The sequence below is a fragment of the Zootoca vivipara genome, chromosome 12, assembly GCF_965207765.1.
Source record: "Zootoca vivipara chromosome 12, rZooViv2.hap1.1, whole genome shotgun sequence".
NCBI lineage: Eukaryota > Metazoa > Chordata > Lepidosauria > Squamata > Lacertidae > Zootoca > Zootoca vivipara.
In genome coordinates this window covers 18,502,561-18,526,677 of record NC_142595.1, presented here as the reverse complement: position 1 = coordinate 18,526,677, position 24,117 = coordinate 18,502,561, and the positions used below count along the sequence as shown (strand labels likewise).

Sequence of the window (24,117 nt, the reverse complement as noted above, 5' to 3'; positions counted from 1 at the left end):
AATAATAAGTTGCATTACTGAAATAAATGCACTTTTCGAATATATTCTAATTTTCCGAGTTTCACCTGTATTTAGCTGGCAATACATTTTGCTCAGTTTGGCATGCAAACCAGGCCATTGAGCTCCACAGTTAAACGATGCCCTGGGAGAATAAATACTTCTTGCTTATATATTGTTGCTGTCCCCAAGTAGTGATACATTCCGGAGATCTGGGAATTTGTTCCCTGTGGATAAGCAAGCACTGGAGAATTAAGAGGCCGTTGCAATGTTGCCTGACATATACAAGAATAGCCAACGTGGAGGCATAAGGCAATTTTGGGACCCCATAGCCGATCCCCACAGAGCAGGGAGCCCAAATTTGGCATCTCCCACCTCTCGCCTTCTGATGTTCATGATTGCTGCAGTGTCTCCTGCTTGGCACCCAGTGTGGGCAGCTTGGCTGCACTCCATTAAATCTCCCTCTGCAGGGAGCCCCAACCATTTGGGGCCCATTTGGAAATGTGAAATGAGGCATGCAGCTGGCAGGGAAGGGGTAGAAAACCGATTCATTCCAGTTTGCCCTTTGAGAAACAATACAAGAATGAAAATTCAGGTTGTCCTCCAAAATGTGCACTTCCCCAAATTTTGCGCTTCTCCAACCGAGTGTGTACACAATTGCATATACTAGGGTGAAAGTTGTATTGACGTACGTGTTAGTGGAAACAGCAGGCAAAGATCCATTGTATGAAGGACAGTTGCTTTGCAGAAATGGGTCCATCAGGAGAAACCTGCACTAGAAAAATGCTAGTGAATTTTCACGAGGACTTAAAAAACAAATTGCAAACTCATTAAGAAATGTGGAAGACTGAACTTAAGGTTGAGAAAATGAGAAAATGAGGGGAACCAGAACCCCAGTGGCTGGCCATGAAGTGGGTGCAATGGGAGTTTGGTAAGGACTAGTAACTTGCTCAAGAAACAGTAGAGTGCAGGGCCGGCCCTATGGCCAGGCTGGGTGGCGCAGGGCCGCCAGGGCAGCGCCGCGCAGCTGTGCCCGCCCGCCGCGCTGGGAAATGGGGCCGGGGGCGCCGGAGGGATCAGTCACACCACGGCGCCAGGGCGCCAGATATACTTAAGACGGCCCTGGTAGAGTGGAACCTCGGTTTTCGAACGTAATCCGTTCCAGAAGACCGTTCGAGTTTTGAAATGTTCAAAAACCGAGGTGCAAATCTACTAGGGGGAAAAAATGAGAAAAATACAGTGATACCTCAGCGGAAGCCGTTCGACTTCCGAGGCATGTTCAAAAATGGAAGCATTTACTTCTGGGTTTTCAGTGTTTAAAAACTGAAATGTTTGTCAACAGAGACATTTGAAAACCGAGGTACCACTGTACAAGGCAGAGCCCCAAATACCAGCACATATTTTTGGCCCATACGTAGCACACTAAAATGCTGATTCTACATCCAAACTGTCTTTTACCTGTGCGCCCTCATGCACCAGTTCATACCCTCTCAAGTTCATGCACATACATTCCATTAATCCATGGCTTTTGTGCTTAATGTTTCCCTCCCACCCACCCTGCTGCCTGCCACTGTGAAATGTTCCCTTGGTGCTTTTTGCTGTTGTTGCTGCTGCTTTCTTTCCCCTGTCTAGCGCGAGAAGCGCCTTGCCCACAACATTGAAAAAATACAGCTGTGTTTTTAGAGTGCGGTGGAACGCATATCCCAGCTGCCTCTGTGCCAGGATAGAAGTCATATTTTGCTGGAATGGAAGAACCTCTCCTCACAGAGGACTAGCTACTTCGACAGGCTAGCTGATGCCGCTGTAGTTTCATGTCTATATGAGTTAAAAGATTGGGGTGGGATGAAAAAGATCCTTAAGTATACTTTCCCCAAAAAACCAGAGGCATTTTTATTAGGAATTATTGGACAAGAGATTGCAAAGGAGGACCATATAATATTTTTGTATGCGACAACTGCGCCTAAGACTTTATTAGCCCAAAAATGGAAAACTCAGGATTTACCGACGATTGAAGAGTGGCAGACAAAAATGATAGACTATGCGGAACTAGTGAGACTGACTAGCAGGATCCGGAACCAGGGGGAAAAAGACTGGAGTAAATTTGTGGACTATATGGAAAAGAACTGTAGAAGTTTAAAGACACTTGCAGGACTGAAATAAATCCTATGAATTGATTTTAAATGGATGGAATAAAGGAACTGCGAGATAAGAGCTGAATAGAAAACCAAATGAGGGGAGGGAGGGAAGTCAAGCTCGGCAGAGCAATGAGAAGGAGAAGTTTGAGAAGAATTGTTAAAAAGATAGCTGTGTGTGTTATTTGTTTTTGAATGTTTGTTTGTTTTGTTTATTGTTTTAAATGTGTTTACTTGGAAAATTCAATAACATGCTTTTTATATATATATAAAAAGATTGGGGTGGGCAACCTCCGTCCCATGGGCCAAATACAGCCCTCCAAGACGTCTCCCTCTGGCACCTCAGGACTCTCCCCAACAGCCTCCCCTCAGTTACTTCTATTTCCATTCCTGCTTCTCACCGTCCGTGAATGTTTTTTGCCTGACTGGGAATGTGGGTTGCTTTTAGAGCTGATGTGTTTTTCATTTTGCATTAAGGGTTAATTTTTTTTACTTCCGTTACGAACCACCTGGAGCTTTACCAAAGATCAGGAGGGATTAAAATGTTCTTTTTAAAAACAAATGCAGGGAGGAAAGAAGGGGCAGGCAAAGCGCGCTGCTCCAAAAGGAGGCAGTTTGGAGGTCAAGTTGCCGGTGTGAAGTGGTATTTAATTTCCAAAGTAAGAGGTGCTGAGTTTCAACTTGCTCGGAAGTTCCGCTTTCTGAGCCGGGTGCACTTTCCTGGAAACACCAGTCATGGATCAGCAATGAGGGAAAGGCACCCTGCACGTGCCCAAAAGCACTTTCGTCTCTCTCACAAAACGTGAATTGAGGTCAAATAAACCTAGCATTAAAGAAAACACACCAAGAGTTTGTTGGGATAAGTAGTTGCCCAAACTAAGCCCCGGTGACCAGGTGTCTGGAGAAGCTATTTTATGACTCTCCCTAGTTTGGCCACAGCGCTCTGGAAAAAGGCAAACTTCTGCATCATGGACTGCCTTTCCTTGCAGGTTTTTTAAAGCAGAGGCTGAACGGCCATGCAACAGGGATGCTTTAGCTGCAATCCCTGTGTTGCAGGGGGTTGGACTAGTTGACCCACAAAGGTCGGCGGTTCGAATCCCCGCAACGGAGTGAGCTCCCGTTGCTCTGTCCCAGCTCCTGCCAACCTAGCAGTTCAAAAGCACGCCAGTGCAAGTAGATAAATAGACACCGCTGCGGCAGGAAGGTAAACGGCGTGTGATCTGGTTTCCGTCACGGTGTCCCATTGCACCAGAAGCGGTTTAGTCATGCTGGCCACATGACCCGGAAAGCTGTCTGTGGAGAAACAGGCTCCCTCGGCCTGAAAGCAAGATGAGCACTGCAACCTGTCCAGGGGTCCTTGACCTTAACTTTACCCTTCCAACTCTACAATTCTGTGAAAGCCACTTCCACATCTCTCGGAGGTGGTGTTGTGGGCGTGGCCTGAGCGAACTCCCGCGATGGGGGCTGAGCGCTCAGCCCCCTCGCGAGAAGGGAGTTTCCTCTCTTTTAAACGAGCCAGAGGCGGGAACTCGGTGTTTCTCGTCTCGGCTCTCAGCCCCCTTTTGGATCACCCACCCACCCGCCCTTTAGGCTAGGCAGGCTAGGCCGACGCTGCTATGGACTTCAGTTGGTTGCCTCGGTTGGCCGGGGGGGCTGGTAGGTCTTTTTCCACTTGGGCTAGCCAAACTGGTTTTTTCACCTACCTCATAGCAATTCGTCACAACTTGGTTTGGCGGTTAGGCATTGGAAATTTGCATAAAAGAAGAAGGGGGGCAGATTACGTCATCGTCTGCCCAGAAATTGGAGATTTAATCCCGTTAAAGAGGTTCCGGGGGCGGTAGCTTTGTCCTGAGCCCGCGGAGGTCAGGGCCTTATGGCACCCCCCAATGGTGGCCACAGGAGGTGTCTCAGTAGATGTACATCATTGGGCTCCTTTCTGGTGCTTAATTTCTCCCAGACTGTAACACACGGGTTACAGTCGGATATAGCCGGTTAGGTTCCAATGCCTAAGCCAATACCGCTCAACATCCGTAACCAATAAAGTTGTGGCCTTTTCGCCCACTTAAATTCATTTCACTGTGTCTTGTGTCTTATTTCCTGGGGAGCGAGGGACATCGCCACACAAGTATTTTCCCCCGTGAAAAGCATACCATCTCTTCCAAATTACATTGCAGACGTGGTTTCTCATTGTGAGGAAGTGCTCCCCTTCCACCGCCTCTCATTCAACATTGTTCTTATTTCTTCTCCCTCTCTTCAGGCTGCTTGCTGGAGCTCCTCGAGACGCGGCTACAGGGATGGAGAACGCCACGCGAATGGGCGCCATGTATGCTTGCCCTCTGACAGCGGCCACTGATGACTGTGAGAGGGTGGACATCAAGGTGAAAAGTACGTGGGCATGTGCAAAGGAGGGCCCCCGCTAGGGCGGGTCGCAAAGTTTCACGAAGGGCGGAGAGGCTGGGCTAGAGATCTGTTAGATTGCAGAGTGAGATGTTTCAGCACAAACCCTTCTGTCTATAATTGTGGAGTGCCTTCATTAGGAGAAGGACCGACCCAATTGTTGCAGAACTGTGGCAAGCTTTTGATTCTCCATCAGTTTTTTTTTTAAAAAAAAGAGGACAGAGAAAGTACAGAAATTAGACTGGATGTTGTAGCCATGAGATCAGCTTGTAGACTCGGTTCGAAGATGGACGTTACAAACTGGATATATATACAGTGGTACCTCGCAAGACGAATGCCCCGCAAGACGAATTTTTCGCAAGGCGGATGCATCTTGCGATCTGATGGTGACTCGCAAGACGAATTCGTTTTGCGAAAAATTCATTTTTCGAATCGCGGTTTCCCATAGGAATGCATTGAAATTTAATTGATGCGTTCCAATGGGCAAAAACAGAAATTTCAATGCATTCCTATGGGAAACCGCGATTCGCAAAATGAATTTTTCGCAAAACGAATTGACTCGCGGAATGAATTAAATTTGTCTTGCGAGGCACCACTGTATCCCTCTCAGGTGCTCTGCAGCATGAGTGGGGAACTGCTTCTGGCTGGTGTAGTAGGCAAAAGGGTAAATCGAAGCCAATTTGTATCGTATTAGATAGTGTTTGGAGGGATGCAACTCTCAAAATGTAAAGTGCAGGACAGGCTTTTCTCTGTGGCAGCCCCCCAACGGGGGGGGGGCTCTCTCCTTGCAGAGGTGCACCTGACATCATCATTATCCACCTTTTATCGCTTTGCCCTGGCCTTTGACAGCTGAAAACTATTTTTTGGTGAAATAATTTTCTTTTGTGGAAATGGTTAATTAATGTATTATTGTTGTTTTTTGTATTTACAGCTGTTTTTATTTGGTTTTAAATTGCATTAATAGTGGCATTGTAACCTATACTGGGATTTTAGGGTGAAATACGAGTAATAAATCTGATAAAATGAAGAAGATGATGGAGATATTTTTCAGCTGCAGTCTTTTTCTTTTCTTACACAAAATAGCCCCAAATGCTTTAGCCTTTCCACATATGGAAGGCTTCTGTTCCCCATTTATAGCAAGCATCTCAGGTACCTCACAGGGAAGTTGTGGGGGTAAATGGAAAGCAAACAGCAGAACATATTATTATTATTATTATTATTATTATTACAAATGAAGCAATAAACAGCAAGCCCTGATTATTCCTCTGTTGAAACAAAATAAAAATAAAATTCCTTCAGTAGCACCTTAAAGACCAACTAAGTTTTTATTTTGGTATGAGCTTTCGTGTGCATGCACACTTCTTCAGATACCTGGTAAACCTGTTGATGACTGTTAACGACTGTTAATGACTGCAATTTGTCTTGCGGGGGGGGGGGAGAATCCTATGTCTTTGTTCATTCCATAAGAATCCTATGTCTTTGTTCATTCCAGGTGGCTCCATGGTTTTAAGCTTGCTAATGAAGTGTGCATGCACACGAAAGCTCATACCAAAATAAAAACTTAGTTGGTCTTTAAGGTGCTACTGAAGGAATTTTTTTATTTTGTTTCGACTCAGACCAACACGGCTACCTACCTGTAACTATTCCTCTGTTGGTTCCTGTTGGGTTTTCGAATGAAACTTGCTTGAAGTTGCTTATCAATTATCAGGATTTTGCTCTGCAGCACCTTCAGCTTTGATTACTGGTTTCAAACAAGATCCATTCTTATGTGATTTTTATCTTCCTTCCTTCCTTCTCTCCTCTTATATACTGCTTATATTCCAGAACAACTTCCAAGGGGTTTATAACTATTAAATTAATCCATAATTAAACTATACAATAGTATCTGTCTTTCTGCAGCTATGAAAACTGCATCGTTGTGTGTGTTTGTGTGTGTGTGTAGCCTAGGTCTAAATAACTTGTAGCCCTTCAGGTGTTGAACCACAGTTTCCATGTTGGCTAGGGAGGTTGGAATCCCTGCATCACCTGGGTGGCCACAGATTCCCCACCTGTGCCTTAAAGGACCAGGCAACAATCCTTTGCACATTTATGGGGGAGGAAGTTCTATTCCACTCAACGGGACTTACTTCTGAGTAGGCATGCATAGGGTTGCATGGCAGGGGTGTTTGGAACATGGTGGGAAGGTGGATCATGTCCTAACAGCATTTCTCCCTCTTCCTTTTGCCCCTCTGTTCTCCCCGCAGGCGACCCCCAGAATAATATTGTTGAAGACATGTGGTTGGGGGTGACGATAGCAAGCCAGAGAGCGTCTTCTGGGAGAGTGATGGTGAGTAGTTTGTATTTATGGGGCATGGAGCATTTCCATGGCAGGGATGGGGAACCCAGTGCTGCCTGGATGTTGTTGAGCTTCTTCTTCTTCTTCTTCTTCTTCTTCTTCTTCTTCTTCTTCTTCTTCTTCTTCTTCTTCTTCTTCTTCTTCTTCTTCGATCACTCATAGCCAAGTACAGTTTAAAAAGGGAGTCCGTGATTGTGGAGGCCAATTTTGGATCCACACGTCCTTCCACAGTGGGGACATAAGTTTCTGGGCGGGAGTTGATCATGGTGAGGGCTTGCCAAGCGTGCCTTCCTCTTACAACATTTCTCCCTTTTGTCCTGAGTTTGAGCATCTTCAAAACCCATGAGACCTTTGGTAAAGGCTGTTCTCTAACTGGAGCGCTTGCAGGCCAGTGTTTCTCAGTTGTTGGTGTTTATACTACATTTTTTAAAGTTTGCCTTGAGACGGTCTTTAAACCTCTTTTGTTGACCACCAGCATTACACTTTCCGTTTTTAAGTTCGGAATAGAGTAGTTGCTTTGGAAGACGATAACCAGGCATTCGCATAACATGACCAATCCAACGAAGTTGGTGTTGAAGAACTATTGCTTTGACACTGGTGACCTTTGCTTCTTCCAGTACACTGGTATTAGTTTGCCTGTCTTCCTAGGTGATGTGCAAAATGCCATTCATCTGTTAAAATGCTGTTAGGGTGGCATGCCCAGTCCAAGGTGGGTCAGAAGCTTATGGCAAAACTGCATGTTACACTTGGCCTGAGGCTGTCACCCAAAAATGCCCCGCCAAATCCAGTTCCTTTTCTCTCCCCTGTTAAAATGAAGAATGACCCCTACTGGCATTCATTTTTCGCCCATATTTGCTCCATTGCATTGGTTGTCATGGGCATTATAGCTCTAAGGGTGGATTCAACACTGTTTTCAGAGTTGGCTCCTATGATAGAATCATAGGCTAAAGCATCCATGACAGAGGGCCATGACATGTCTGCACATGTGGTTGTGGTTGAGGACAGGAGATGGCACATCTACTGCATGGAATATTCTTCATATTGATTTTAAATTGCATTAAAAAATATTGCATTGTATTTCATTGTATTGCGGTATACAACATACAGTGGTACCTCGGTTTATGAACACAATTGGTTCCAGAAGTCTGTTCATAAACTGAAGCGTTCATAAACTGAAGCGAACTTTCCCGTTGAAAGTAATGGAAAGTGGATTATTCTGTTCCAGACGGTCCGAGGAGTACTTAAACTGAAGCGTTCATAAACTGAAGCGAACTTTCCCATTGAAAGTAATGGAAAGTGGATTAATCTGTTCCAGACGGGTCTGCGGAGTACTCAACCTGAAGCGTACTTAACCCGAAGCATGGGTGTAATTGGTTCCGGAAGTCTGTTCATAAACTGAAGCGTTCATAAACTGAAGCGAACTTTCCCAATGGAAAGTGAATTAATCCGTTCCAGATGGATCCGCTGCGTTCGTAAACCGAAAATTCGTAAACCGAGGTGTTCATAAACCGAGGTTCCACTGTATATACAATGCTGCACAGTATACATGAAATAAAAGATGCAACTATAACGCAACTAAAAATAATACAGCAACTCAAATTCCACAAGAGGTGGGGAAATCAATAAGTGGTCCACCAAGACCCTCTGTAATTTTCAAGTGGTCTGAGTGGGGGAGTTTGGGAACCAGTGGGTTGGACCTACTAAGAATCCTACTTTTCTTTCCTGCTCCTTCCCAAATATTGCAAGCAGGAAAAAGCTGCCGCTATGTAAATCCATAAGACCTTCAAAAACCTGCTACAAACTGGCCCTCGGTTTCCTGGTACATCTTAGATAACATCCTCCCGACTTCTACCCCAAAGCCCTTCGCATCCTTGAATCTCTCCCGGTAGCTATTTTGATCCTCTGCCACATCAGCACCTTTAAATGGTTTAAAAACAAACATAAAACCCCCACCAGTCTCCACTGGCATTTGCTGAAATTCAAGAAATAGCTTTGGGCAGTGGCAGCCAGACGGTCAGGCACCTTGGAGATCAGAATGCAGATGCCAGTTAATTTTTGCTTTATAAGAAAATGCCAGTGGTGATTCCTTTTCAGGTGGGTTTAAGTTTCTTGAGAAGCTTGCTGCTTCTGTTCCATTCCCTTCCCTGGCTTATTGGATACGTTACTAGTTTTGTCATCCACTGTCTCCATTGCAGCTAATTTTATCCTGGGTTAGGCCAGGAATTTGTTTTCCTTGCCAATCACAAGTCCAGAGTACTCAATGCAAGGAAGATTAAAGTTTCTCTGAGCATGTACGGAGCGCTCTTGACAGCATCATGGAATTAGAAAGTATCTAGCTAAGAGCTTAATTTCAGCACAGGGTTCAGTCAGAATTAGCCTGTTTGTAATACCAGCGGTCAGCCTGGTAACGTACAATGAGAGAAGAGAGAACCTGTAAGCATGCGCAGAGTGCGTATCCCTCGCTACTGAATAATCACAGCCAGCTCAGGATGGGAGTTGGAAGTGCTGGCCAGAGCCGTTCGATGGTCGGACTCCCTTGGAAGGTAGTAGGCTCTGGAGCTGCGAATTACTATCAGGCTTTGAAAAGCTGGTATCACTGAATCAAGTTCATTCATTTGTTGAATTAATTAAACTAATGCCAAGGCTTCAGGGAATCCTATCCCTTCCCACGGCGGGATGCCAAGAAGCAACAACAACTACTACAACAAGAGGAGTTCTTACCAAGTGGTTTATTCAGTATTCACAGAGAGAGATGAAGGAATGCAGTCTCTCTTAGATAATGCTGTTGCTCCAAGTAAAGTCCCACCCCCTCCATCTCAGCTAATCTGTGTCACCCTTGCATTAGTTGATCTGTGTTTTCTGCCTCTGAGCTTTCTCTTCTAATACCCTCAATGCCCTGCTGGTCCTGGGAGAAGTGGGGTCAGGAATACTCTCCAAGGACATTGAGTCTGTCAGCTGTCTCTCCCCTGGTGCCTTTTCTTCTTCCTGCTGTTCCTCTTCCAATTTTTCCAAGCTCCTCCTCTCTGCAGCCTCTGAACTATGCCCTTCTGCAAACCACTGCTCTAAATCTATACTGTCCTCCTCTTCTCAGGAAGGTGCAGGAAGGGGGGGGGCAGTTCCCACCATTCCTCTTCAGCCCAGCCCCTGACAACTAAATAGTTTTAATTGAATTCTGAATAAATGTGCAATTGCCATATTTTTCCGTGTACAATACTAGTTTTACCCCCTAAAAAAATTTGTCAAAATTTAGGGGGCGTCTTATACACGGATAATCTCTCCTGCCCATTTTCTTAAATCTGAGTCCCCCAAAATAGGGGGTATCTTATAGATGAAAAAATACAGTAATCGCTCGTGCTTTGAATTTTGTTGTGTCGTTATCTTCTTTAGTGAGTCGTGTAAACCGCTGTTCTGAATGATGCTCTTTATAGGGTAGGGGCCACTGGGAATTAATTTAGGGAACTAAGGGGACGCTGAGCCGAAAATGTTTGGGAACCTTAGGGAACCTTAGGCTACGGAAAGGCTTTCAGTGCTAAAGCTGAGTATGTACGGACCGCGCATACATATCCCCAAAGTACCTGGAATCATGGGTATGGCATACCCTGGGACATTTCCGGAATTACAGAAGCCATCTGGGCTTCTGATTTGATCCCAGAATGTCCTGGGGATGAGCTAGAGCTTGCAGCAGTGCTGTGATCTTGCGTGAGCCAGCTGATTCGCACGGCACCCACACAAACACGTCCCAATTGTCATCAGGAGAATGTTGAAGGCTATTGTAAGGGGGAGGGCTTATGGGGAACAGCCCCCCCCCTCATCAGGAGCAGCCCATCTCCCAGCAGTAATGAAAGCGAAGGGTCGGAAGGGGAAGGTCAGGAGACGGAGAGGGAGTGCCAGAGCTCTGGCAACATCCAAGAGCCACTGCTCCTCATGCAGGAAGAGAGGGAGGAGGAAAGAGAGGATGGGACTCAGACGGGCCGCAGACCTTTCCCCCCCCCCCCGACGCCGGAATTAAGGAGGAGGAGAAAGGGGAGGAGGTTCGCAGTCCCGCGACTCTTATGTTGGTCCAGATCACGAAAGGGGGCAGTGCTGGATTCTGATTCGGACTGATGAGACATGAAACTTCACTGTAAATAATGTGCACTAATAAATAATAATGTGCAGTAATAATGTACACTAATAATGTGCAGCTCACTTCACTGTAAATAATGTGCACTAATAAAAACTTCTGAAAGACAAGCATGTGGAGGGCCGTTACTCAAGAGTAGGCGCAACAACCCTGACAGCTATGTTATGGACTTAGAAAGGCAGAAAGCGTGCCTTCAAGGAAAGGGCAGAGCCTCACCCCCCCACCCCCGTTTCGGCGCAGACTAAAGTCTTGTCTGCTTGGCTTTGCTAGGCTTGTGCCCACCGGTACACCCGAGTCTTGTGGGCTGGCAACGAAGACCAGAGGCGCATGGTTGGGAAATGCTACGTCCACGGAAACAACTTGCAGCTTCAGGAGCAAGACGAGTGGCAGCATTTCCACAACGAGATGTGCAACACCCACAGCGACTCAGACATGACGGGCATGTGCCAGATGGGCATCAGCGGCGGCTTCACCGCCAACAGCATTTATTTCGGAGCCCCCGGTGCTTTCAACTGGCAAGGTTTGTGACACTTCCTAAGCCTCTCCTTCCTGTGTCGCCATGCAAATGTGTGGCTTATTGGGTTAATTCAGCCAGAGATGAAACCAAGCGGGTGGGAAATTGCCAAAAGCACATTAATTCACAGGCCGTATGCAGCCGTACCTCGGAAGCCGAAACAGAATTCATTCCGGGAGCCCGTTCGACTTCCGAAATTTTCGACTTCCAAAGCGTGGCTTCCGATTGGCTGCCGGAAGCCCCTGCAGCCAATCGGAAGCCCCGTCAGACGTTCAGCTTCCGTTCGAAAACCGGAACACTCACTTCCGGGTTTCGATCGTTTGGGAGCTGGAACGTCTGACTCCCAAGGCGTTTGGGAGCCGAGGCACGGTTATATAAAGATATAAACTTCCTCTCAGTCTTAATTTGATTATTTTTCGAGGAGAAAACATCCAGTGAAGATAATATATTAGGGGAAAATGCTTTGCGAGAACGTCTGCATTAGGTAAGATTGCATAAGAAAATGTGTACCTATAAAGAGAAAATTTTCATAATGACTTTTTAAAATATATAAATTCTAATCTGATGCAGAACATTTTTCTGACTGTGGTCCCCTTCCGACCTTGTTTTCTTCCTGTAGCCCCCCCCCCCATGGGCATGGCCAAGGGGGGCAGCTGCCCCCCAAATAAGTAAAAATCAATACAAACAATACCAATCTGAGGTTCTGCCCCCCCAACAAAATCTGAGGTTCTGCCCCCCCCCCAACAAAAGCCTGCCCTCCCAACAAGAATCCTTGTACCGGTAGAATGGTAGCCATTTAAATGGTTTGTTCGTAAATAGAACATGTTTTATTTATAATTTTTTTATAATTTATACAAAATACAATTGCATAACATAATGATAGGAACATAACGAAATATTGTTGAAGCAGAAAAAAGATAGAATCATGGAGCTGGAAGGGACTCAAAGGGTATCTAGCGCAACCCCCTGTAACATAGAAAACTCAGCTAAAGCACCCATGACAGATGGCCATCCAACCTCTGCTTAGAAACCTCCAAGGAATATCCTTGGGGGGGGGGCTGGGGGCCATATTGGCCCCAGTTGGTGAACACTGAACTAGACTGGTTTTTGAACTACAGTTCCCATAATCCCTGACCACTGGTCCTGCTAGCTAGGGGCGATGGGAGTTGTAGTCCAAAAAATAAAATTAAAATGGCTGGAGACCCAGGTTTGGGAAACTCTGAACTAGAGATTTTTAAAAAGAGAGAGAGAAGCAGACAAACTGAAATGGACAGAATCGCCCATCCCTAAATAAGCCCCGTCCAATCGCATCTCTTCCTTGTGGTCAATGACCGGTGTTAAATAAGCCCCATTAAATTCAGTGGGATTTACTTCTGGGTGGACGCGGTCAGGAGTGCAGCCTTACCTGGTAAAATAAATGATGAAATAAAAGCGGCCGCGCAGAGCCCAGTTGGGGGGGAAGGACATGTGCTCTCCTTTTCTTCTGTGCTTAGAGGCCCTGGACGTTTGGGTTCTGAAGCACAGGGAATAGCTTCCAGGCAGGCTTCGAACCCAGAATCTCTCTCTCTCTCTCTCTGGAAAAGCAAGGGGCACGATAGATGGGCAAGACCCCGGACAGAAGGGAGCGGTAGGTCTCTTTGTCTGCGTTGAGTTAAAATGTCGCAACTTTCCTCTTTCTGGCATAGGAACCGATTACATGATCCGTCGAGAGGACCGGGACTGGGACCAGCAAGATTACTCGTATCCAGATCAAAAATACAGCTACAGCTATTTGGGTAACCGCAACCGATATGGCTTTTCCACTGCCCTTTTTGCCTGCCTACATCTCCCTTCTTTCCTCACTCGCATAGAAACATGGGGATAGGATCACACACGCCCCAACCTAGCTAAGATTTCTTAACGCAGGGCCTAATTTGAACCGGTGCTCTCAGCACTAGTCTCGAATAACTCAATGACTAAATAAAAATATTAACAAAATATCATCATTTTATTGAAAGAGTTTAAACTACAGTGGTACCTTGGGTTACAAACACCTTGGGTTACAGACTCCGCTAACCCGGAAGTACCGTGTTTCTCCAAAAATAAGACACCGTCTTATATTTATTTTTCCTCAAAAAAAAACACGGTGGCTTATTTTCAGGGGATGTCTTATTTTTTTTAATTAAGTATGGTACAGTTTAACCTACAAGGCAATCAGAAGCTGTGCTTTGGTTTCCAAACGTTTTGGAAGTCAAACGGACTTCCGGAACGGATTCCGTTCAACTTCCAAGGTACGACTGTACAGGACTAGAAGACAGTGAGTGAGAATTTTGCTTTGGGGGAGGGGGTGGTCAGGATAAGAAGGAACTCATGCACTTCCGCTCGTATCTATAGGCTACACAGTCGAAGCAAGTACTGATGTTCTGCGCAAACACGAGACCACCTTAGTCAGTGGGGCCCCTCGGTTTAACCACACGGGAGCCGTCTTCCTGATGGCAGAGGACAGCGGCACGACCCTTCAGGGGAAACTGATTATCTTCGGGGAGCAAGTGGGCTCCTATTTTGGCAGTTCCATTGCTCTGGCTGACCTCAACAACGATGGGTGAGTCTAGTAGCCGGCGAAAAGCAATGTCTCGTTTGCCCAGCAGAGGAGCTGCGATCACACCTCTCTCTCTCTTCCTGTCGCTAGGTGGCAGGACTTAATTGTCGGAGCACCCTACTACTTCGACCGGAAAGAGGAGAAGGGTGGGGCCGTCTACGTGTACATGAACCTGGGGGGGACGTTCCACAGCAGCCCCAACATCACCCTGACGGGGCCCAGCAGCTCTGCGTTTGGCCTGGCCGTGGCCAACATTGGAGACGTCGATAAGGATTCTTTCCAAGGTGGGGAGGCTTCCTGCTCCTACTGTTGCCCTCGTGCATACATTACTGGAAATGCATTCTGTTAGGGAAAGTTGCTTTGCAAAAATGTGTATTTGGGGGGGGAGTGCATATGAAATGTATTTATAATTAGGAGAGAATCGTGGACAACTGTAATCAAGGAGAAAAGGTTTAGCTTAGCCCTCTCTCTGGCCGTTCTCATTTTCTACATCCAGAAAGAGTTCATGAAGTTGGTTTTTTTGTTCAAGGAGAATAAAGTTCTGGAGTTTGGAGGCGGTGGGAGATTTTAGCGAGATTTGTTTTGAAGAGCGACTGTAGGTTTCTTTTAGATGCCTCCTTTGGAAAGCCGGCAAACGAGTCCACCTGACCCTTATCCTCCCTCCTTTCCCCCATAGATATCGCAGTTGGAGCTCCTTTTGAAGGTTCGGGGAAGGTCTACATTTACCACAGTGGTGCAGGAGGGCTTATTGATAAGCCCCAGCAGGTAAGCTCACCTTGCTGGTTCCTCTTCATTATTCTTCCCCTCCATGCTTGGCGAGGAAACTGCCTGTGATCTCATGCAATGCCTTCCTCGTGTTTCAGCAGGGACTGGGTTTCAGCAGAGCTTGGCCCCACATCGTGGATCTGCTGGGGTGGGGTGGGGTGGGGTTCTGCACTTCTAGGCTATGTGCCCATTATGGATCTGCACCATCCCCAGCTACAGAAGGGTCATAGCTCAGGGGTCGAGGTCATGTTTTACATGCAGAAGGCTGTGAGTTCAATTCCCGACATCTCCAGATAGGCCTGGAAAATAACAACAATATGTTTTTTGTACCCCACACGTCTGACTGCCCCAACCACTCTGAATGGCTTCCAACAGAATATACAAAGACACAACCTGTCTTTAAAAAAAACACAACCCTGTCCAAAATTCTGGAGAGCTGTTGGTGTGGACCACTGTCGTTCAATCTTGGGTCCCCAGAATCTGTTGGACTACAACTCCCATCATTCTTGACTAAGCTGGCTGGGGTTGTTGGGAGTTGTAGTCCAACAGGGTGTGGATGAAGAATACCGGTTGCAGGCAATCTCTGTTCGAAAGCAAGGAATACCTGGTGACATCAGTAGCAGTCCTGTTCTCTCCCACACCAACCCAACATGCTTGGCCAAGGCACCATCAACCTTGAGGCACAGATCACAACATAGATCTTTCTCCTTTTAGAATCATAGAATCATAGAGTTGGAAGAGACCACAAGGGCCATCCAGTCCAACCCCCTGCCAAGCAGGAAACACCATCAGAGCATTCCTGACAGATGGCTGTCAAGCCTCCGCTTAAAGACTTCCAAAGAAGGAGACTCTACCACACTCCTTGGCAGCAAATTCCACTGTCGATCAGCTCTTACTGTCAGGAAGTTCTTCCTAATGTTTAGGTGGAATCTTCTTTCTTGTAGCTTGAATCCATTGCTCCGTGTCCACTTCTCTGGAGCAGCAGAAAACAATAATTCACCCTCTTCTATATGACATCCTTTTATATATTTCAACATGGCTATCATATCACCCCTTAACCTTCTCTTCTCCAGGCTAAACATACCCAGCTCCCTAAGCCGTTTCTCATAAGGCATTGTTTCCAGGCCTTTGACCATTTTAGTTGCCCTCCTCTGGAAACGTTCCAGCTTGTCAGTATCCTTCTTGAACTGTGATGCCCAGAACTGGACACAGGTTTTTTTTATGGCTGCCCTTCCTCCTCCCTCATTTCCTCCTCCTCTGCAGGTTATCAGCGGCGAAGACATCGGACCCGGACTCAAGACCTTTGGCTACTCCTTCAGTGGCGGAATGGATGTGGATGGGAACTCCTACCCCGATCTCTTGGTGGGCACACTCTCAGAAAATATCCTGCTGCTCAGGTGAGAGGAGACTTAAAGAGGGACAGGAAATGTACCCCCAAGGGTTTGCAGAATTCTTTCCCCTCACGGCTCACTTATCCAAAGCCACTGCTGATGTTTGGGATTATTTGGGTTTTTATTATTATTGTGCATTAATATCCACCTTCTTTCTGTGAGGAAGTCAGAATGGCATGCATATTGCTCCTTGATCGCAATAAGGCAAGCTTCTTTTTTTACTATGTCCACTAAAACAGTCGTTGCATTTTATATGCATTATTGCACACACGATTGAACATACTATAGGGACGCGGGTGGTGCTGTGGTCTAAACCACTGAGCCTCTTGGGCTTGCTGATTGAAAAGTCAGCAGTTCAAATCCCCGTGACGGGGTGAGCTCCCATTGCTCTCTCCCGTCACGGGGATTCGAACTGCCGACCTTTCGATCCCAGCTCCTGCCAACCTAGGAGTTCGAAAGCACGCCAGCGCAAGTAGATAAATGGGTACCACTATGGCGGGAAGATAAAAGGCATTGACGAAACCAGAAGTGGTTTCGTCAAGCTGGCCACATGACCCGGAAAGCTTTCTGCAGACAAATGCCGGCTCCCTCGGCCTAAAAGCGAGATGAGCGCCACAACCCCATAGTCACCTTTGACGGGACTTAACTGTCCAGGGGTCCTTTACCTTTACCTTTTTACCTTACCTACGATATTATACATGGATCCTAAAGTAACCAGCATATAAACAGATATGTACTATGACCACTTAGAAACCAAACAAGAAATATGATAAAATAACTGTATTAAAAAATACTCATGTTTTGCAACTTTTTGCCAAAAGTATATAGTACTGCATGGGACTTGATCTTTGTTATATATACTATATATGTTTATAATTTTTGAATATATTTTAATCAGGCTGTTTTTAACAACACTTGCCGATGTGCAAACTTCAAGTTACAAGAAAGGAGATTCTGACGAAACATCAAGAAAAACTTTCTGACAGTAGGAGCTGTTTGACTGTGGAATGCAGACTCTCCTTCCTTGGAAGTTGTTCAGCAGAGGTTGGATGGCCTTCTGTCATGGATGCTTTAGCTGAGATTCCTGAATTGCAGGGGGTTGGACTAGATGACCCTCGGGGTCCCTTCCAACGCTACAGTCTTACGATTCCGTAAGCAGGTGCTTGATGCAAATGGCAGTCCAGTGCAACCAAAGCTCCATTAGTTCAGAACCACCAAAATTCCATGTATAAATCCATGTAAAGTGGACTCCGACTCTATCCATATGAACCTACCTGGACCCTGAGATCATCTTCTTCGTGTGCCTCCCTCTTGAGAGATCTGGAGGGTGACAACATGAGAACAGGGCCTTCTCTGCAGTGGCTCCCCTCTCTGGAATGCTCTCCCCAGGGAAGTTCGCCTGGCGCCTTCATTGTACACCTTTAGGCTGACACACACACACACACACACACACACACACACACAAGTCCCATGGCGATCAGCAAATGGTAACGGAGCCAGGATCGTGAAATCTGGAAGCCCCTAGTCATGAACCGGCACATGGGCGATGGATACAGATTCAGTCGTTCTGACTCAAGGAACAAGGCAGTTGAGCAGCTCGGCAGCTGTATCCTTGAATGATCAGCCCTTTTTAGGATCCACTCTGCTGACCCCAAAAAGGCGGAGGGGCTAGAAAAGGTGCCCTACAAATGTCCCCACTGTGGAAGGACGTGTGGATCCAGAATTGGCCTCCACAGTCACTTACGGACCCATTGTTAAAACCGTGCTTATGGAAGACAATCTTACTCGGATACGAGTGAAGAAGAAGAAGAAGAAGAAGAAGAAGAAGAAGAAGAAGAAGAAGAAGAAGAAGAAGAAGACACCTTAGGCGCCAGGCAAAATCATTGCTTTTTAACCAGGCCTTTGCTTGATCTGATTTATATCCTATGCCCTTTTAAGATGTGTTTTGTTGGGGGGGGGGGAATATTGGGTTGTTGTTTTTATTTTTATTATGTATTTTGTGGTTTCATATCTTGATTTTATTCTGTGAAGCACCGAGTATAGGGCGGTATATAAATTCAACAACAACAACAACAACAACAACAATATCCTTAAACAGTACCCCGCTCATTTCCCTTTTGTCTCATATCTCTCTGCAGAGCCCGTCCGGTGATCAACATCTTAGACAAGTCGTTCACAGTTACCCCGACCACCTTGGACCCAAACAGCTGTAGCGAAGACTCTTGGTAACAGCTTCCTTCTATGTTCTCTTCTCACAGTTCTCTCTCCTCACCCGCCTCCCTGGGTGCCAGGGCTTTTTGGAAGGTGGAGTGGCGGCAGAAATGCGATGGAACTGGTTATATTTAGCCTAAGGAAAGGAAGGGGAACACGTAGCCAATTTTCAGCTTGTTTAAGGGGATGTCGGAAAAAATCGGGAAAACAATTGTTTGCCCTCCCCGCCGAGTGCAGGACAAGAAGTAGGAGTGTTTACACAAGAAAGGGAGGGATTCAGATTAAATGTGAATGAAGAAAACATCTGTCGCTAAGAGGAGGATAGTGCACTGGAGCAAGCTCTATAGCAGGCATCCCCAAACTGCGGCCCTCCAGATGTTTTGGCCTACAACTCCCATGATCCCTAGCTAACAGGACAAGTGGTTGGGAAAGATTGGAATTGTAGTTCAAAACATCTGGAGGGCCGAAGTTTGGGGATGTCTGCTCTATAGAGATGTGGCAGAGTTGCCTCCTTTGAATGATTTCTATTATTATTATTAATTTGTATACCACCCTTCATCTGATGATCACAGTCGACAACATAAAAATACAAAATGAAAACACAAAACGCAGTGGAACCTCGGTTTACGAACACCTCGGTTTACGAATTTTCGGTTTACGAACGCCGCGGACCCATCTGGAACGGATTAATTCACTTTCCATTACTTTCAATGGGAAAGTTCGCTTCAGTTTATGAACGCTTCAGTTTAAGTACTCCGCGGACCCGTCTGGAACAGATTAATCCACTTTCCATTACTTTCAATGGGAAAGTTCGCTTCGGTTTATGAACGCTTCAGTTTATGAACAGACTTCCGGAACCAATTGTGTTCATAAACCGAGGTACCACTGTACGTAATAAAGCAAAAACAAACCAATAACACCCTCATCAGGGAACCTGCGGCAGAAATACAATAGTCGCAGGTCTTTGACCCTCCACAAACCCAGACCACAACATCCCTGCCTGGAGGAATCTGTGTTTACTCCCATCTGATCCTGTTCCAAGACTTCCAGGTCAATCACATTTCTCTCTTTCTCTCTCCTTTCTCTCCCCACCTCCTCGTCTAACAGCATCAAGGTGCAGCTCTGCTTCTCCTATTCCCAAAGTGCGGGAAACCCGGCATACAAGGAAACCATAAGTGAGTAGAAGTTCCATTGGAGAGGGATTTTATTTTTCAGGAGAGAAGCTCGGGGGCTCATCCTCTGGAAGCCGCACAAGCCCTGAGCTTGATCTGTCCATTCCGGATATGCCCAGAGGCACCTTCCTCTTTCAGTCTTGCCTTTTCCCGGGTTCAGGTTAAACTGTTAACCAGCACTGCTTTGCAAGGAAGAGCAGGATAGAAATCGAATGGATTGATAAATATATAAATCACACGCAGAACTCATTTTCCATTCTGGAGGTTTCTCAGAACTTCAACTTGAACCCAGCCCTTACCAGGCCCAGAATACAACAGCTGAGCTGAGGTGGAGGCAGGGCCGCCCCACCCAGGAGGCAGAGTGAAGCAGATGCCTCGGGCGGCAGAATCCCATAGGGCATCGACCCCGCTGGCACACAGCCCGCCCCTGCTGCCACTGGGGTCACATGACTGTGGCTTCTGGCAAGATCTCGTGAGAGTTCTGCGAGATCTCACGAGATCTTGCCAGAAGCTGCCAAGTTGATGGACAAAACAATAATTTCATAAGTTGTATCGTTTTGATTATTACGTTTTCTTTTCTACGGCTCAAACTGAAAAGGCCTATGCCTGCCTACTTTTTACAGTACAGAACTAGTTGTTTTCAGGTACTGTATGTAGCAAATGTCCCTTCCAGAACACGGGAAAAGCATAAACTGTTAGAATCTATGGCAGCCGTAGTGTGCAAGAGAAGGCAATCGTCTAGGCATGGCCGTTGTGATTAATCTTGAATTGCTGACATAAGAGGATAGAGGGAGACATTTCATGAACAGGAAAATGAGCCAAAGTCTTATTAAAGAAAGACATTGAAAAATGATTTTAATCACAGGATGTTACGACGAGGACTGATCCTGCAGACTAAAATGATTTTGATTGGTTCAGGGTGGTAAAATTTGGTGGCAATGGAATGAAATCACCAAGGGCGTAAGAAACATTGCTTTGGATGCGATTCTTCATCGCCACCTCCTTATTTTCAAGGCTGTCCCTCTGCCTGTTTGTATTTCAATAAAGGCTTCTATTTACACTCGGAGCCTGCATCCTTTTTGTTTGGGTTTCTTGGAGGGATACCTCCAATCGAGGAACCCCTTTTTTTAATTTATCCAACACACGCCCCCCTGGTAAGCGAGGATTCGGCAGGATGGGGGGGGTGGAGATGACGGGAGCAGCACTTTCCTGTTTTGCCTCAGGCGGCAAAATGGGACAGGCTGCCTCTGGGTGGAGGGAGTGGGGTGCACATGTGCCTGCTGAGTCTTGACAGTGCCTCCGGCCTGTTTTCCCCACCCTATCACTTCCCCTCCCCATCTCATTTCAGAGTTGAACTACCTGGTGGAAGCCGACCGGGACCGCCGCCCACCCCGGGTATATTTTGCCGGGACGCAGTCCGCCGTCTACAAGGGACAGTTTTCCATGCCAAGGGAGAAGTGTCAGACCCTGGAAGTCCTCTTGCGGGTGAGGCGAGGGCAGTGGGCAGTTTAAGCGATGCACTCAGGTGGCTGGGAGCGAGCCAAACATCACCTTGTCCAGGGGTGGGCAGACTTTAGATCTATAGAACCCCGAGATCTACCACCCACAGCCAGCTACAAAAGGCATGCAGCCCGCATCCACGCCACACACTTAAAAGTGCATGCCATGCGCATTTAAAGAACATGACTTCTCCCAAAGAATCCTGGTGTTACAAGGAAAAAACAGATCCTTTTCCCTTATGGGGTATCCAAGAGCCTGTATAGAGTCCTTAAGTAGGTCCCCTGTCAGAAGGAGAAAATAACAGAGGCCAACCAGAGGATATTGAGAAGCAAGGCAGCTAGTAAGCCTGATCTTTATTCAAGGAACTCTTGCAACAGGGTGCTCACTCACCACACGCAGGAGGCAGGAGGGAACCCAAACAATGGTGTGCAAGCCCTTATATAGACTTTTGAAATTGCCCACCCTGTAGCTCAAGACCACCCCCTAAAACATCGTACATACATCACAGAAGGAGGAGGTCTACCGCAGAAATCCTGTTTGTCAGGATACCTGACAATGGTCAGTGCTGAGATGCTAAATACGTACTTAGTTCCTGAATCCAGGTCACAGGCTCACCCTCTTCATGCACAAATACGCCCTTAAGACAGGATTTGTGAGCAAAGAGACAATGGGGAGCCTTTCCCATTTCCTTCCTCACTGCAGAGGAATATTTGAGGTCACTGGGGAAGTCAAAATGGCTTCAGGATTGCTCTCCTGTACTACTTCACACATGTGGTTTATATACTTTTTTGCCTTGTACATTTATGAACATACTAGTGGAATTCAGCCCGTTTAAAAACAGGCGCTAGAGCGCGTGTCTCGGCAGAAGCCGGGGCCGCGGCGCCACCTCCTCGGCCAGGACACCATGGGCGCCGCTAGGAAAAGGAGAGGTGTCGGGGCTCAGGCAGCCAAGGGGCGGAAAGGAGGCGGCGGTGGGTGGATCTCAGGGCCAGCGAGCCTACTCCTCCTCTTCCAGCAGCCAGCCAGAGGCTATGGCGACGCCCGTGAGGAGCTGCGAGGGGCGGCCGGAGCTGCCGGGAGATGGGAGGAGGGGGTCCCACCATTGTCGCACTCCTGCTGCTGCTGCTGCTGGAGGAGGAGGAGGAGGAGGAGGAGGAGGAGGAGGAGGAGGAGGAAGGAAGGAGCCCGGAGCTCGAGGCGGCTTCCCCGGCGGCCCCCTCGGCTCGACGCCCGCCGCCTCGGCCCGGGCCGCCCTCCTCAGCCCGCCGCCTCCTCAGCTGCACATGGCAGCGGTGACTCTGCCGCTTCCCCGGTGTCTCTGCCGCTTCCCCGTTGTCTCCAGCCCGAGTCCTGGCGCCGCTGCCTGGCCCGAAGGAGCCTCCGCCGGGGCAAAGGCCAGCGAGGCGCTGAGTTGCGGCTCTCTTTCCCCGGCGCCGCTTCCTGCCTTTGCCCCCGGCCCGAGAGGCGGCAGTTCCTGGCGGCTGCTTGCCGTCATGTCCCACCAGACCGGCATCCAAGGTACTGAGCCCCTTGGTCTGCTGGTGGTAGGGGGGGAAGGGGGCTAAAGCAGCCTCCTCCTCCTCCTCGCTCTTTAGCGCAAGCACACTGAGGCGCTTGTCCGGCCGGGAGCGGCAGTTGGCAGGGGGAGGGAGAGCGTGTGCGCGTGTGTGTACGTCGTCTCTGCTGTCCAATCCCTGTGTCCCTGGGGCCCATGCGCAGTACCCCAGGGACACACGGGACAACTGGACGCAGGGACAACTTGGACATTATTATATAGGATGATTTATATATATGAGACCTTAGAATTCCTATAACACTGGGGTCTGCAGTTTTGCTCTTCAGGGAAATACAATTCCTGGCACCAGTAACAAACTCCAGTTCCCAGGGTTCTTTGAGAGAAGTCATGCTCTTTAAATGTATGTTGACTGTGCCTTAAATGTTTGGTGTGGCCGCAGTTACAATAAGAGAACAAACAAATCCCGATCCTGCTGATTTATTTCCAATATCGGAACTGCATTGAACTCAGGGTCCTATAAGTCCTAGTTAGCTTTTAGCAGTCTAAATGGTTGCTTTGTTTGTTAATATGGCTGCAAAATTGGGTGTTGGAAACCTTTGTTGATCTACTGCAAATCAGCCGTAGATCTACCAGGGGATCTCAATCTATCTTCTCCCCGCCCTGATCTTTTTCACCTTATTGTGCAGCTGCCTCCATTCAAATCTCCTGTTGCCCCAAGGCAATATTCTCCCAATTTTATCATGGGCACTTATGATGTTAGTGTATTTTATTCCTTCTTCCAAAGAGCTCAGAGTGGAATACATTATATTCATTCATATTTAAGGTGCACCCCCCCCCCGCCCACCACCATTTCAAACATATTCCCAGCATAGGTTTCAGAATATAATTCATAATTATATAGTCACAACCTAAATACAGTTCAGAACAGTCTATTTCATCTGTACAACAGCCCTGCTTAATTGGTTAGCCCGCGGGAGAGTGATTGATGCTTTGCAGCTGAGCAGAGATTTGAACCCGAGTCTCTTTCGCCTTAAATCTCAATCCAGATTATTTTTCCTATGTTCTCCCACTTCATTTTTCTGCCAGAATTTAACAGCCTGTGATGCAAGCACACCACATTTTGGGGATCTAAGTCTCCGACAGGGCAGCAAGGGAGTAATGTGTTTGCTGCTAGAATAATCTGCAATGTACGCTGATAACTTGATTATTTTGCACAAACGCGATTGTGGGTTGCAAGAAGGGAGATGACCAGAGCCGTCTTTCCCATAAGGCTTAGTGGTGCGTTGTGCCAGGGTGCCGGGCTCTCAGGGGTGCCCCAGTGACCTCCCCTTTCCCTGCACGCCCACCAGCTGCGCCCCGCCAACCATAAGGCTGGCAAGCGTGCAGCTTCCCTCCCAAGCCTCCTCGGGAGGAGAGCAATCCCTGCAGAGGCTTAGGATGGAAGCTGCGCCCCACCAACCATATAGCTGGTGGGCGCGCAGCTTCC

General features: G+C 47.3%; 1 protein-coding gene across 1 annotated transcript in view; it reads left to right on the top strand.

Moving 5' to 3' along the window:
• Positions 1 to 24,117, top strand: part of ITGA3 (integrin subunit alpha 3) — a 94,757-nt gene that overhangs the window by 41,642 nt on the left and 28,998 nt on the right. Inside the window, exons 2-12 of the mRNA XM_060281422.2 lie at positions 4,387 to 4,514; positions 6,770 to 6,852; positions 11,255 to 11,504; positions 13,184 to 13,273; positions 13,872 to 14,079; positions 14,167 to 14,360; positions 14,753 to 14,841; positions 16,105 to 16,238; positions 18,371 to 18,457; positions 19,551 to 19,618; positions 20,964 to 21,100. Of these exons, the coding sequence (XP_060137405.2) occupies positions 4,387 to 4,514; positions 6,770 to 6,852; positions 11,255 to 11,504; positions 13,184 to 13,273; positions 13,872 to 14,079; positions 14,167 to 14,360; positions 14,753 to 14,841; positions 16,105 to 16,238; positions 18,371 to 18,457; positions 19,551 to 19,618; positions 20,964 to 21,100 (1,468 nt within the window). The remainder of the gene's footprint in view (positions 1 to 4,386; positions 4,515 to 6,769; positions 6,853 to 11,254; positions 11,505 to 13,183; positions 13,274 to 13,871; positions 14,080 to 14,166; positions 14,361 to 14,752; positions 14,842 to 16,104; positions 16,239 to 18,370; positions 18,458 to 19,550; positions 19,619 to 20,963; positions 21,101 to 24,117) is intronic.